This window comes from Myxocyprinus asiaticus, chromosome 7, assembly GCF_019703515.2.
Source record: "Myxocyprinus asiaticus isolate MX2 ecotype Aquarium Trade chromosome 7, UBuf_Myxa_2, whole genome shotgun sequence".
Classification (NCBI taxonomy): Eukaryota; Metazoa; Chordata; class Actinopteri; order Cypriniformes; family Catostomidae; genus Myxocyprinus; species Myxocyprinus asiaticus.
The window spans coordinates 46,226,254-46,242,013 of record NC_059350.1 but is presented as its reverse complement, the minus strand read 5'-3'; the positions used below and the strand labels follow the sequence as shown (position 1 = coordinate 46,242,013).

At 36.6% G+C, this 15,760-nt stretch overlaps 1 protein-coding gene across 1 annotated transcript; it reads left to right on the top strand.

Moving 5' to 3' along the window:
- Window positions 1–4,729: 4,729 nt before the first annotated feature.
- On the top strand, window positions 4,730–13,219 carry plk1 (polo-like kinase 1 (Drosophila)). Its single transcript, XM_051703677.1, has 11 exons — window positions 4,730–5,418; window positions 6,248–6,416; window positions 6,520–6,664; window positions 8,066–8,159; window positions 8,267–8,489; window positions 8,572–8,638; window positions 8,907–9,007; window positions 9,237–9,314; window positions 10,248–10,402; window positions 10,502–10,684; window positions 12,568–13,219. The coding sequence occupies exons 1-11, from the start codon at window positions 5,056–5,058 to the stop codon at window positions 12,772–12,774; spliced, it is 1,785 nt and encodes a 594-aa protein (XP_051559637.1). The 5' UTR covers window positions 4,730–5,055; the 3' UTR covers window positions 12,775–13,219.
- Window positions 13,220–15,760: the final 2,541 nt, after the last annotated feature.

The following is a 15,760-nucleotide window of genomic DNA, read 5'->3' as shown; positions in this document are numbered from 1 at the left end:
TGTTTACCAATCAGTATGTGTTCGACTGTGTGCACTTATTAGCTTTTTACATAAAAGGGAATATGAAATGTGACCTACTTTCTTATGCAAAGCATATATAGTCATGTAGGGTAGAGCGTTGGGTAGATTTACTGCGGAAATGTGACCTGGTACTGATTAATACAGTTTTAATCAGTAACGTAATCTTTTATATTGCGCTTTTTAGGTAGTCTAATCTGATTACTTTTTGATTACTTATTGCATGATTGGATGAAAATCGAATTTTAGAGATATAAATTACCTCATTATTTACTCACCCTCATGCCCTCCCATATTTGTATGACTTTCTTTTTTTTCTTCTGAACAGAAAAAATGATTTTTAGAAGAATATCTCAGCTCTGTAGGTCCACACAATGCAAATGAATGGGTACCAAAATTTTGAAGCTCCAAAAAACACATAAATGCAGCATAAAAGTAATCCATATGACTTAAATCCATATATTCAGAAGTGATATGATAGGTGCGGGTGAGAAACAGATCAATATTTAAGTCCTTTTTTACTATAAATTCTCCTCCCTGCCCAGTAGGTGGCAACATGCACAAAGAATACAAATAGTCAAAAACAAAAGAAGAGGAAAGTGACAGTGGAGATTTATAGCAACAAATTACTTAAAAATGTATCTGTTTCCCAGTTCTCACCCAGACCTATCATATAGTTTCTGAAGACATGGATTTAGCCACTTGAGTCGTATGCAGTACTTTTATGCTGCCTTTATGTGCTTTTGGACCTTCAAAGTTCTGGCCACCATTCACTTACATTGTGTGGACCTACAGAGCTGAAATATTCTTCTAAAAATCTTTGTTTGTGTTCAGCAGAAGAAAGAAAGTCATACACATCTGGGATGGCATGAGGGTGAGTAAATCATGAGAGAATTTATTTTAAGTGTATTACTAACTTAAACTCCTTTTTACACTTTTATTAAACATTAGTAAAATGATTAGTAAAATTATTTGTTTCTTTGTGATTCTTTGAAAGTCAAGACTGATAGGTAATCCATATGTAATCATGCAATCCATAGAAATAACTGTAATCTGATTATGCACATTTTAAAATGTAATGTTATCTTTGCAAGTACTTGATTATATGTAGTCCATTATTACTACCCAACACTGTTCATATACATATACATATGAAACATTCTCAAATCATGCTAGAATAATGGTTTTGCACAAACTTGTGGAGTCCATACCAGCTTGAGTGCATACAATCGCTGAAGCAAAAGGGGTACACGATAAAAACTAAGAAACTCTGAAAGCACATTTTAATCCCCTGCTCTGGTACCAGAATCCCAACACATAAAATAACACTCTGTGCAACAGATTGATAGAACATATGAAATGTGTTACTAAACGTGCTGAATGATCTGAACTTCCTCAGAAGGTAAAGTCAACTCTGGGCCTTCCTATAGATGGCCTTGTTGTTGTAAGTCCATGAAGGTCTATCGTCTATGTGAATGGTCAGGTTTTTGTATGACCCCACTATCTGCATGTCACACCTTTCTTGGTATTAGGAGCAGGCTTGATGTTTTCATGTGGACTCTCTCAAATACAAAAAAATACTCCATCAGTTCTTTGGATAAAAGAAAGTAATGCATAATGGCAACCAATTAAACAAGGTTGACCATGATTGGAATTCCATTCAACACAAGTCCAACACTTTTTTTTTTCTTTTTTTTTTTCTTTTTATGTGGGTTATCAACTTACTGTTGTGGCCTATTTGGAACCGTCCCCAGTTTCCAAACATTTTAATTCAGATAACCATTCCTTTTGTCGGAAGTGCATTTTACTGACATTTTGAAAGCATTGCAACTGTTCTTAAATGTTGCTTTCATGTCAAAGTTATTACATAGTTTCATACAATATTCATCTTTAAACCTGCAGTATAGGACCATTTTGAAAAAAAGGATTGGCTCTGCATTATGATCAAAAATAATGTCCAAAATAATGTTGGTTATGTCCATAATAATAAAATAATATAAACATATAATATAAACAAATAACTGTTGTAGGGGTTATAATGGATTCCCTCATATATTTAGCAAAACAAGATAATTTCCTCATTAATTTGACAAAAATAAAAAAATGACGTTATATTTATGTTGGCACTTTCATTTGCCTTACAAAAGGGATAGTTCACCCCAAAATTGAAATTATTTCATTATTTACCCTCATACCATCCCAGATGTATGACTTTCTTTCTTCTGCAGAACACAAACAAAGATTTTTTTAGCAGAATATCTCAGCTCTGTAAGTCCTTTCAATGCAAGTGAATGGTGGCCAGAACTTTGAAAGTCCATAAAGCATATAAAGGCTGCATAAAAGTAATCCATATGACTCCAGTGGTTTAAACCATGTCTTCTGAAGAGATATGATAGGTTGGGGTGAGAAACTGATCAACATTTAAGTCCTTTTTTTTTACCATAAATCTTTTTACTTTCACATTCTTCCTCTTTTGTTTTTGCCAATTCGTATTCTTCATGTATATCGCCACCTACTGGGCTGGAAGGATAATTTATTGTAAAAAAGGACTTAAATATTGATCTGTTTCTTACCCACACCTATCATATCACTTCAGAAGACATGGAATAAACCACTGGAGTCGTATGGATTACTTTTATGCTGCCTTTATGTTCTTTTTAGAGCTTCAAAGTTCTGGCCACCATTCACTTATATTGTCTGAATCTACAGAGCTGAGATATTCTTCTAATAGTGTGAAATGTGTCTGCAGAAGTCATACACATCTGGGATGACATGAGGGTGAATAAACTGTTTAATAGCTGCATGATTTATTCAGCTTTCAAAGAGGCTTTTTATGTATTCTATGCAAAAATTAAGTGCTTCTCACTGAGGCCATGCAGCCCACCTTTTTATACATGCTAAAATTACCCAAATGCCATGACAACCTATTACAGAGACACTTGCAGTGTTTTATTCAGGAAACGGTGGGTGCGTGCGTGCATTTGTGAATGGACTAGAAAGGAGAAAGTCATGAGCACAAGAGTGGGAAATCCATCATGTAAAACAGTGAACAAACTTATTAGGAAACACTTCACAGAAGCCACAGACATGCATTCTCAACTAAGCCATGTCTTCTCTGTAAATGGTTTGAGTATCTGAAAAATTACATTTAATATATATTATAACTTATATTCTCAAGTTAATTTATTCAGAAAAGAGCTATCAGCACTCAGAATGTTTTCCTTATGAAAAATGTTCTGTATGTAAAGAATTGAATATTACTTTTAATCTTTAATTAAGATAATAAGAATATACTAGTATAATTTCACGTAAGAATATGTCTTGTTTGTTGCTGGCCTTGTTACACTGTTTTTGTTTTTTATCACATGGGCAACCTTCTTGTTTATCTCTCTCTCACTCTTTTAAACTTACACCCACACTTGTACAAACACAAAAACGTGTTTAAATGTTTAGCATGATGCTATTTTTTTCCAACATTGAAAAACTGGAAAACACTTATATCCTCATTTGACATTCACACTGCACAAACACACACACACAAGCTTTTAAAAATGCACGTGGGATAACTGCTTAGAAAAAAGGGTCAGCTGGAGCAAGATACTGAAATCCAAATTTACTTTCCAAGATTAGACACTAAAGCACACATGCGTGAATAAATGTGTATGCACTCAAAACTGCACATGTGGCCTACATAATTAAACAAACACTGTAGGACAATGTTCAGAAACAAAGGTGTCGCTGTGTATTATGAGGGGAAATAACAATTCATAACCAGGTAGTCATGTTCACAATGAATAAATAAATATAAAGTTACTGTGGTATCTAACCTGTAATGGATTCCCTCATAATTTTCTTGAAAACACTTTATCTCACTCATTTGACTAAAAATGTATATGCATGCATGCATTTGCTTCTTATTTATTTCTTCTATTTTATACATTAAGTTATAGAGCTGGTCTGAAGAATATAAACAACCTGATTCACATGTGTTAGCTGCTTTAAGTGACAAATATGGTTAGTAATCTGGTAATGTGTAATATGGTAAGTAATATTGTTAGTAATTGCCTCTCAGGTCATTTATTTTGTCCACTCACAGAGAGAGAGAGAGAGAGAGAGAGAGAGAGAGAGAGAGAGAGAGAGAGAGAGAGAGAGGTCAATATTTAGGAATAGGAATAAGACCATATACAGGTCCTGTATTGCTCAACAGAAATGTATGCTCTCAAATGCTTGCTAATGTTAAAAAATAAATAAATAAATCAAAATAAATAATATGCATTTCTAACATAACCCCAACAGAGATGTCCCATTCAGTGTTTACAAGTGAACAGCATGTTACCAACATAAAATTACCCAGACAAAAAAATAAAAAAGCAAAAAATAGGAAAAAATTAGTTCCAGAGCACAATAACATTTAAAACTGAGGAAAATGTGCCACCTATCTATCAAAATCATACTTTGTAATAATATTAATGACTAGTAATAGCTTTGTTTTGCATTTAAATTTCGAATAAACACTAAAATGTTGCTTAAATCATTAACAAAACAAAAGGAAAACCCATCTGGTGACGAAACATTTCATTAGTGTTTAAATAAAGTTTTTCAGAGAGTGCACGTCCGAGTCCCATGATGCTTCGTTGTGTTTGGTCAGAATTTAAATCGCGGCAGCCAATCAGTGGAGGCGACAACGAATCGAGCACAATTCAAAAAGTAGCAGCGATTCATTACAATCACATCCGAGGAGCGGGCCGACACACTTCACCTATGCCCGTTTAATTTCCGTTTTATCAGCATAATCCGACAGATGCATGGTTCAGGCCGGTGAATATAACGCTTTTAGATCAGATATACACTATACTGTTTTTCTTAGTTTGTTGGAGTTATCATTTGAATGTAGTTAGCAACGGATGTGGACGATTGGCGAGTTGCATGCAGTTTCGGGATAAAGGAAAAACGGTGTCTTACTTTTGCGTGACTTATTTATTTTTCAACACTATTGTGTGCCTTTTTGTAGTTTGATCGGCTGTAAATTTTGCAAGGATGAGCGCTGGAGTTGCAAAGGTGGCGAAGCCATCGACTCACGTCGATCCCAAATCGGCGCCGCTGAAGGAGATCCCTGATATTTTAGTGGATCCCAGAACCATGAAACGATACATGCGAGGGCGCTTTCTCGGGAAAGGGGGATTTGCGAAATGCTACGAAATTACAGATATGGACACAAAGGAAGTTTTCGCAGGGAAAGTGGTGCCGAAATCGATGCTACTGAAGCCACACCAGAAGGAGAAAATGAGCACGGAAATTGCCATTCACAAAAGTCTCGATAACCAGAATGTTGTTGGGTTTCACGGGTTTTTCGAAGACGACGACTTCGTGTATGTGGTGTTGGAGATTTGTCGGAGACGGGTAAGAACAATACTGATGTAAATGCCAACAAGGTTGAAAACCGACCGTCAACGGTCGGTATTCCTGTCACGGGATAATACTACACTGCAGTGTCTGGGGTTTACTTAAATAAGCTATTTAAAGTAAAATGGGTATATTTTTATACTCCGCTTCAAGAGCTTTGTTAATTTGTTTAATATTATGAGATATAAAATTTAAACCAGCAGGCTTTCTCCTCACTAGTGGATTTTAAATTGGAGGATGTGACGTCAGATGACTTTGTGTTTCTCGGAGATTTTGCGGATAAAAAAAGTCCCGTCACACAAAGCTGAAGTGTTTTTTTGTTTTGATATATAAAAATATTATTATTAATATTTTTTTTGCTTCCTGTCCAATGTTCTCATGTATGGGATGTGCATGAATCACCTTTTCGGTTGCATTCCTTATTAAAAATGTGCGTTTTGGATAAAGTGTGTAAATGATTATCTTCTCAGAAATCCAAAGAAAATTTCATGGTTCCTGTTTGAATTAGATTTTTATTATGATTTAGAATCAATCCTAATTTGATCAATTTAGAATCCTCCTATATCCTAATAAATGTGGTGCAGTTGTGAAAAAATAAAATGAATGATGGTAAAGTTTATCCTCTCTTAATTTTATTATTTTTTTGGTTCTTAATAGAATTGGTTCATAATTCTGACAGAATTTCCAAAAAGGGAGCTTATATATTCATTTTAGGAATTTTGTGATGGAATAAGACCCTCCCCCTTTTTTTAAGGAGCATTTTAAGTTGTTTCTAGTTTCCGTCTGCTCTTGGATGATGTGTTATGCATTTTTAATTTCCTTTCAGTCTCTTCTCGAGTTGCACAAGCGAAGAAAGGCAGTGACGGAGCCTGAGGCCAGATACTTCATGCGCCAGACTATCCAGGGTTGCCAGTACTTGCACAACAGCCGTGTAATCCACCGTGATCTCAAACTTGGGAATTTGTTCCTCAGTGATGACATGGAGGTGAAGATTGGTAAGCAAACTATGGCAGTTCCTTGCACATTATTATTCACATGCATCTACATCTGAAGTTTTAATCCTGATGGGCATCATTTCTTCTGTTTCCCTCACTTTAGGTGACTTTGGTTTGGCCACTAAGATTGAATTTGATGGAGAGAGAAAGAAAACCCTATGTGGCACTCCAAACTACATCGCTCCAGAGGTGCTCTGCAAAAAGGGCCACAGTTTTGAGGTGGATGTATGGTCACTGGGATGCATTCTGTAAGTCCATTGTTTGAAAGAGTGAATTGATGAAAAGATTGTCAAATAGGCTAGTTCTCTCAGAAATTAAAATGATCATTTACTCACCCTTGTGTTGTTCCACACTTGTATGACTGATTCTCATCTTGTCACACAAAAGGAGGTCTTTAAAAATGTTCATGCTGCATTTTTCCATACAAAAAAAGCATACAATGACCAGCACCTTCAAAGTAGTCCATACGAATTTTGTACTATAATTCCAAAGGGTGTTTTCCAAACAACATTTTTGAGCCCTTGAAGGGCACTTCGGGAAGGGGATGGAACTCAAAGGATCGTCCCAAACAAAAGTTAGAAAGTTAATTTTTTCTTAAAATTAGTTTTTGTGTGAGGAACAGCCCAAAATGTTCACCCAAAAATGAAAATTCTCCTATCATTTACTTACCCTCATGCCATCGCAGATGTGTATGACTTTCTTTCTTCTGCTGAACACAAATGAAGATTTTTAGAAGGATATCTCTGCTCTGTAGGTTCATACAATGCAAGTGAATGGTGACCAACACTTTGATGCTCCAAAAACCACAGAAAGGCAGCATAAAGGTAATCAATAAGACTCCAGTGGTTTAATCAATGTCTTCTGAAACTATCTAATTGGTTTTGGGTGAGAACAGACCAAAATATAACTCCTTTTTCACTATAAATCTTGACAACAGCAGTCTCCTTGGTGATCATGATGTCATGCTCGATTATAGGTCCTAGCGCCAACTAGTGCTCTTTGCATGCATCAAGCACTAGGAAATGTAATCAAGCCTGAAATCATGATGGTGCCTAGAAACGGCAATGGCGAGATTTATAGTGGGAAAAGGAGTTTGGTGCGTTCTCACCCAAAACCGATTGGATAGTTTCAAAAGACATGGATTAAACCACTAAATCTTATGGTTTACTTTTATGCTGCCTTTCTGTGGTTTTTGGAGCTTCAAAGGCCTGGCCACCATTCACTTGAACTGACATACATAGCTGAATTGACATACATAGTAGCTGTAATATCCTTATTCCTTTAAATCCTGAAGCTTCTCCTTCGTCTTGGCTTTCAAATTCAGTAACGCATGAGCATATTCGAATTTAACATGTAAAGGCTCATTACAGCTACAAATACAGTTTGATGCCAGATGGCATGAGTTGTCCGAAGTCTGAACATTCTGCACAATGGTAAAAATTAAGCTATATGGGTTTGGAACAACAAGGGTGAGGAGGATTTTTCAGAATCTTCAGTTTTGGGTGAAATATCCCTTTAAGTTAGTTTGCTGTTTTTGTCATGAAATGCTTTTGAAGCTTGATGGGATTCCATCACTGCACAGTAATAATGTTTAATTTTTATGTTTGGGTTAACAATGTATGATTGCTGACAGTGACATTGTCATTCAGATACACACTGCTGGTTGGAAAGCCTCCGTTTGAGACGTCCTGTCTGAAGGAAACCTACATCAGAATCAAAAAGAATGACTACTCTGTCCCTAGAGTAAGTATCTCTGCTACTAGTGTACTAAGTGAAAGTGCATTTTTGTGGAATGCTGCTTAATGCAACTAATGCTAAATTTAAATAACTTTTTTTTTTGCCTTATGTAGCATATTAATCCAGTGGCTGCTGCTCTGATTCGTCGGATGCTGCACGCTGACCCAACACTTAGACCTTCTGTGACCGAGCTGTTGATCGATGAGTTTTTCACCTCTGGATACGCTCCCCTACGGTTGCCCACTTCCTGTCTCACTGTACCTCCCAGGTTCTCCATTGCCCCCTCCAGCCTGGATCCTGCCCTCCTTCGCAAACCCCTCTCGTCACTTAATAAAGGTAAATGTGTGGTCTTGAAATTTGACTAGGTATCATTTTGCAATGCTTTTGGCAAAAACTCATCTGTGTGTGTGTGTTATAGGAACAAACAGTCCTATTGAGAAAATGGGAAAAATGGAGCAGCCACAAAAAGAAGATATGCAGCAAAGGTGAGTGAAATAAAAATGGGCCCTATTTACTTAACTGCATGTTACTGGTATTACTATGAACAATTAGGTGCACGTTATTAAAAAAAAAAAAGAAGAGAAAAAAAGAAGTTTGTCCTCGTATTCTTGATTCAAAATGTACTAACTTTCCCTTGCTTTTTTTAATCAATTTTCCTTTTGGGCTGTCATCATTCGCTTGAGCTTTTGAGAGTATTTTTGTGTCTGACTCACTTGGAGATGTTCGGTTGTACTTAATTTATGCTGTACTCAGGGATGGATCTGAACAACCTGACAACCACCTGAGTGATATGCTGCAGCAACTGACCAGCCTCAACAGTGCCAGGCCGTCTGAAAGAGACTTTGTTAGACAAGGTAATGACCCAAAAGTATAGTAATGCTTTGCTTCTTGCAGAGCAAGAAGGTTGTGTGGGAATTCGGGAAGATAACTAACTCTTGCTGTATTGAAGTGGATATTTATGGATAAAATTGAAAGAACAGCTACTTTATATGGAAGGCAGAAATCATTTACTCCATGTATGCTTAGCCACACACACAAGTATCGACAGGCAAAATGTAATGGTTTCTTTTTTTCCCCACAAAGATGAAGCTGAGGACCCTGCTTGTATTCCTGTCTTCTGGATTAGCAAATGGGTTGACTACTCTGACAAATATGGCCTTGGTAAGATTTGTGATGACACTGACATACTGAAAACATCAAGACAAAAGTTGGGTAGTTTAGATCTGCTGTCTTAGCTCAAATCCAGAGAGTTTAAAAATAAATGATCATCAGAAACAGAGTGGAGCAGATTTGATAGGCCAACCTGCATTGCTTGGTAGTGATGCAGGGAAAACATTGGATGGAAATTGCTTCACTTTGGAAGAACTAGTGCAGCAATAATTAATCGATAAAAACAGTGAACGTGTGTAAGCATATGTATCCAACATACAGTTAAACTGTATTTTTAACTTGACGCAATTATTAATATTTATATTCTGATGTCATCATTGCCCCGGGCTGATATTTAGTCCTTTTAATGAATAGTGCAAGTTAACATGTAAATGAAAGGGACTGTTTTGCAGAGGTCTTACAAATAATTAAACAAAGCCTGAATCAAGAAAGGTTAAGTTTGAATGAAGTATCGTGAGAATTGAATTTTATATTCAGTATTGTGAGATGATCATTACGCTCATTGTTTTTTAATAAAATACAGGAATTTAAATTACGTTATTCTTTTTATCGAGTATCAAATTAATCGTTACTTGCAGTCCTAGGAAGAATGGTAGATTGCAGGATTATCAATATGTGTGGCTGATAAAGAACTTCTAAAACTTCCCAACAATTGATTCAACAGCTTGCGATTTGCTTGTGTTATCCGGAAGGCATAGGCATACTTTTTCAAGAAAAACGTGCAAGCACGTTGCCTTTCAAAGTGTACTCTGGTCCGAGCGAACACAAACATGGACAACCAAAGTATACTCTGGCCTTACTGCATTGACGGATCTAGCAAAGAGCTTTTAATTCACTGACTAGTGTTGTTGAATGTAATATTACAGAAATCGCAAATGCTGCCACTCTTGCACAAATATAACATGTTATATTCCCACTTCATAGGTTATCAGCTGTGTGATAACAGTGTAGGAGTTTTGTTCAACGATTCCACACGTTTGATCATGTACGCTGATGGTGACAGTCTGCAGTACATTGACCGAAACACTGCAGAATCCTACCTCAGCGTGCGCTCCTACCCCTCTGTGCTCTCCAAAAAAGTGAGTTGTTTCTGTGTGTGGGACAAATGCATATAATACACTCATGGTCACAATTGTAGGTTTACCATAGGTTTTTTACGTCATTGGTTTTCTGTTTAGATTACACTCCTGAAGTATTTCAGGAATTACATGAGTGAGCACTTGCTGAAGGCTGGGGCAAACATAACACCCAGGGATGGAGATGAGCTGACCCGGTTGCCATACCTGCGTCACTGGTTTCGCACAAAGAGCGCCATCGTGCTGCACCTCAGCAACGGAACTGTGCAGATCAACTTTTTCCAGGTGAGAAATCGTTAACAAGTTGTACTTGTAGGATACATCTAAATGTGCCTTGACACACTGAACCGAGAGAAATCATGCTGGCAGTTTTGCCTCGTCAGATGGCTATTTCTAATCTTTCTAGTAACTCATAATTGAGCTCAGCTTTGACCCAAGGACTAGGTCATCCTGTTTTAGACAAGAGCTGTTCTTATGATGAGAGGCTTGTTTAGACAGGATGCATTCAAATACGGCAAAACGCAGTTCATTGGAATGGAACAATAACGCATTGAGTGTCGAGTAGAGGTCGATTGATAACTAAGGTGGTTGAAAATGCAGACAACAGATTAATCGGCAGATAGTTTTTTTTAAATTGATTTATACTTTTCTTGGTCTTCACTTAATTTGACAGGAGCAGACATGGAGGCTACATGAATCCAAAATGAAAAAAATCCTAGATGCAGTTTACTGTGTAACAAAAGTCCTAATAATAACCAAAAAAGAAAAAAAGATTTGGTGAATTAACGCAGGACTGTTAACTATAAACAAGCCTGGAATACACTTACTAATTCCAAGACTTTTATTTTGAAATGAGAGACTTCTCTGTTACAATGCACTAAATATTTTATTTACCAAATTAAGCCTTCTATAGCCTGTATATTAATCAAATTAAGGATTGTCTATAATATTTAAAATGGTCACCAGATGAGATTTATTTATTATTCATAAAATATGAAGTTAGAGACACAATGTATGTGCTGACAGGATACATTTCCGTAGTTTTTTCATGCCCTTGCTTCAATTTAGAACACTTGATTTATCTAATCAAAATAACCAAATTTGCATTGACATGAGGATAAAAATATGGATGAATATTGTCAGTCAGTGATTGTTTTTATTTGACTTCTAGAGGCCGATGTTTTACTGTAGAGCTAAGTTGTTCTAATTGTCCAACCTCCAGCACCGGCCACAGAGGAACATGAAGGAAACAAAACAATTGGCATGGATTTTTGCCGATAACCAATAGTTCCAAAAAGCAACTATCGGCAACGATATATCGGTTTTACCGATAATCTGTCTACCTCTAGTATGAGACGCATTATAAATGTAGAACTTTAACTTGACACTGCGTCTAAAAGCAGCAACCCTTGAATATGTTTTTAATAGTCAATACAGAAACTGAGTTTTTATTAAAAATGTATCTAACATTTTCAACATTGCTTTTATTTATTTTTGTATACATTACATTACAAATTAAAAATGCAGCACTCATGGTGAAAGTCTCCATAGAAAACTTATTGGTTAGAATGGGTGTATTCATGACCCCATGAAGAATTGTGAAAGTTTTGTGACTTTGTCAGATTTTGAAAACACAGGCTTCATTTTAATTTCCGCACACTGTTACGTCTCGTGAATGGTTGGTCTTTCTAGCCTTTCAGAGTATACTTTGACCATATGGGCACGTTTGATGCATGAGCACTATACTTTGTGGTAATCTTTAGTATAGTCGACACCAGTCCCATGTGCAGACGACATGCACAAGTGCATGCAGGTATGCGAGGCTGCATGCGGACAGTCTGCTTTGACTGTGTTGATGACAGTCTGCCTCATGCACACTATTAAAGACATAGCGGCACACAGAAAACTGAAATCTATACCTTAGCTAGCAGATATACGCATTTTAAAATTTAGTCTTTCTCTTCCGGCCGACTATATTGATTCTTGTTTGTAGAGGTTTTTAAAGATTGGTCCAAATAAATTCTCTAAAATGACAATGTCCCTCACCCTATCATCTGACATTGACTAGCAATTAGCAATGGTTTTGTTGGACATTGTAAACCTTAAGGCTATTGGCTACTATGTATAAAAAATAAAGCTCTTACTATTGTCCATTTTGTGCCCTGCAGGATCACACTAAGCTTATTTTGTGTCCTCTGATGGGAGCAGTAACGTACATCAATGAGAAGCGAGAGTTCTACACCTATAAAATCACCCTGATTGAGGAGTTTGGCTGCTGCAAAGAGCTGGCCAGCCGTTTGCGCTACGCTCGCAACATTGTGGAGAAGCTGATGGCCTGCAAAAGCCCAGCTGCAGCCACTACCTCAGCACGCTAACCCAAATCAAATGGCTTTATGAGGTCACCATTGACTCTGATCTTCCTTGCTTGAGTCTGAGGGCCCTTAAAATATTCTAGCATCAAAACTTGTACAGTTTTCTGGGTTATACACTATGAATCCTTTGTCCTCTGTATCTATTGTTCACTCTTACCAACACTTGTTTTTCTAGGTTGGAAAGTTTGTGACAGTGCAAGCTATCTGTATCATGTGAACGCTCTTTGTACATGTTTTAATGTTTTAAAACTTTCCTGTTTAACTTTTGACTGTTCTTTGTATAGAAGCTTTTGGACATTCATCTTTTAATGTGCAAGAGTATATTTGAAATAAGTTGGTATTTTGGATTAATAAAGATCTTTCTTTTTTTAGAGAATATTCAATGTTAGATATGCTTTTAATGATAAATACGAGTTTAATTAAAATATAAATGTTTTGAAACCCTGTGTTTTAAGTGGTTTTTAACCAGGCCATTATTAAGATTTGTGAATAATATCAGGTTAGAAGAAATATTCTGGGTTAAACAGACCTACAAATTGGGCTTGTTCTAATCTACAGCATGCTGCCAATTACCACAGAAAATTAAATTAGACTTGTCTCTCAGTCAGTACAAATAATTAAAGTCATGACCCCTTTCTGATATCTTTGCTAGTATCATGTGAAAGTGGCAGAATATATTGGCTTTACAAGGTCATGACAGGAGTTAAAGAATAACCTTATAATAACTGCACTGACAAGGTAAGCAATAATGGGTACACTATACTACTGAAATGGTATTTTAACATTTATCTCCTCGTAACTGACCTTTTCACAGCACCGCCATCTTTGATTTTTGGCGGGAATGACAACGAGGATGTGAGAGACTGTCTCTGCAATTGGTTGTATAGTTGCTTAAAATGTTTTTGGATTGTTCCGCTGATAAAAATAAAATAAAAATCTTTCTAAGAAATGTCAGTAGACAAAATAACTCTTTAATATAGCTTTTTAATAGCTTTATACAGTGCATACCACTGAAGAGATGGTAAGTCTATCTCTCACAGCCTCATTTTCATTCCTGTCAAAAATCAAAGATGGCGCTACTGTGAATAATGTCTATGCCCCATAGACTTCCATTATAAGTGCATTATAGTAAAAGTGATTTTTGGTTGCTTTTAAAGGGATTTCAACATTTTTCACTTTGAAAAAATAATGTAAACTTCCATTTTTAAAAGCATTTGCCACTAATATGAAAGTAACTGTTGACAAGTGGTTTTAGTAGTTCCTTGAACTTCCAGGAGACTGAGCTGTAAAAATAGACACGCCTCCTCTTTTCAAAACGCCTCTCTCCAAAGATAACGTTGACATCAAACTTGAATGTTCTGCTTGCAACTACTACACTACGAGAATGTGCAAAATGATTGATAGGCAGAGAGCGTATCAAAGTCTTCTGAATGTGGAAAAAGTAAGTGAACCCTTGGATTTAATAACTGGTTTATCCTCATTTTTGCAGCAGTAACCTCAATCAAGCATTTCCAGGAGCTGCTGATTAGTCCTGCACATGCACAACATTCAGAAGGAATTTTGGACCATTCTTCCTTACAGAACTGCTTTAGCTCAGTCATATTCTCAGGATATCTGGTGTGACCTGCTCTCTTGATGTCATTACACAGCATTTATATTGGGTTAAGGTCTGGGCTCTGACTGGGCCACTTCTAAAGGTAGATTTTTTTTTTTTTTTCTTTTTTAAGTGGGTATACTTTGTTGTTTTGGGTCATTGTCCTGCTGCATCACCCAACTTCTACTGCGCTTCAGCTGGCACACAGCCACCCTGACATTATCCTGTAGGAAATCTTGATAAACTTAGGAATTCATTTTTCCTAAGCAGGCCCTGAAGCAGCAAAGCAGCCCCAAATCATGATGCTCCCTCCACTGTATTTCACCGGTGTGATGAAACTTTCATGTTGGTAATGCGGTGCCCTTTTTACACCATACGTAGTGCTGCATGTTCTTCCCAAACCTCAACCTTCAAACTTAGTTTCATCATTCCACAAAACATTTTCCCAGTAGCGTTGTGGAGTGTCAAGGTGTTCTTTGGCAAACTTCAGGTGCGCAACAATGTTTTTGTTGGGATGCAGTGGCTTCCTTTGTTGTGTCCTGCCATGGACACCATGCCTGTTTAATATTTTCCTTATTGTAGACTCATGAACAGAGATGTTAACCAGGTCCAATGATTCCTTCAAATCTTTAGCTGTCACTCTAGGGTTCTTTTTTTTTTTTTTTTTTTACCTCATTGAGCATTCTGCAGTGTGCCTTTTGAGTCATCTTGGCTGGACGGCCATTTTTAGGGACAGCAGCCACAGTACTAAATTGTCTCCATTTATAGACAATTTGTCTAACTGTGGACAGATCTAAGCTTTTCGAGATAACTTTGTAACCTTTTCCAGTTTGATTTAAAGCAACAATTCTTGATTGTAGGTCTTCTGAGATCTCTTTTTTGCAAGGCTTTTTCCACATCAGCAGATGCTTCATGTGAAAAGCAAACTCAAAATGTTTGAGTGTTTTTTATAAGTCAAAGTAGCTCTAACCCACACCTCCAATCTTGTTTCATTAATTGGATGCCAGGTTTGCCAACTCCTAACTCTAATTAGCTTTTGTTGATGACATAAGCCTAGGGGTTCACATACTTTTTCCATATACTCTAATTAGCTTTTGTTGATGACATAAGCCTAGGGGTTCACATACTTTTTTCCAACCTACACTGAATGTTTGATCAGTGTATTCAGTGTGTACAATAACAATACAATAATTTGTGTGTTATTAGTTAAAAGAGATTTTGTTTGTTCATTAATGTAACTTAGATGAAGATCAAACCAGATTTTTAAGACAAATTTATACATAAATTCCAAAGGGTTCACATACTATTTCTTGCCACTGTAAATGAAGCAGAAGTGATCTCTGAACTGGCTGAGAACCATATTAAATGATGAAAAAATAACTTAAAATGTATGAA

Bases quoted from the DNA above. Each gene is read 5' to 3' on its own strand.
- plk1 (XM_051703677.1), top strand. From the start codon at position 5,056: ATGAGCGCTGGAGTTGCAAAGGTGGCGAAGCCATCGACTCACGTCGAT. The intron at 6,417-6,519 runs GTAAGCAAACTA...CCCTCACTTTAG, and splicing joins TGACATGGAGGTGAAGATTG to GTGACTTTGGTTTGGCCACT. The intron at 8,639-8,906 runs GTGAGTGAAATA...TGCTGTACTCAG, and splicing joins AAAGAAGATATGCAGCAAAG to GGATGGATCTGAACAACCTG.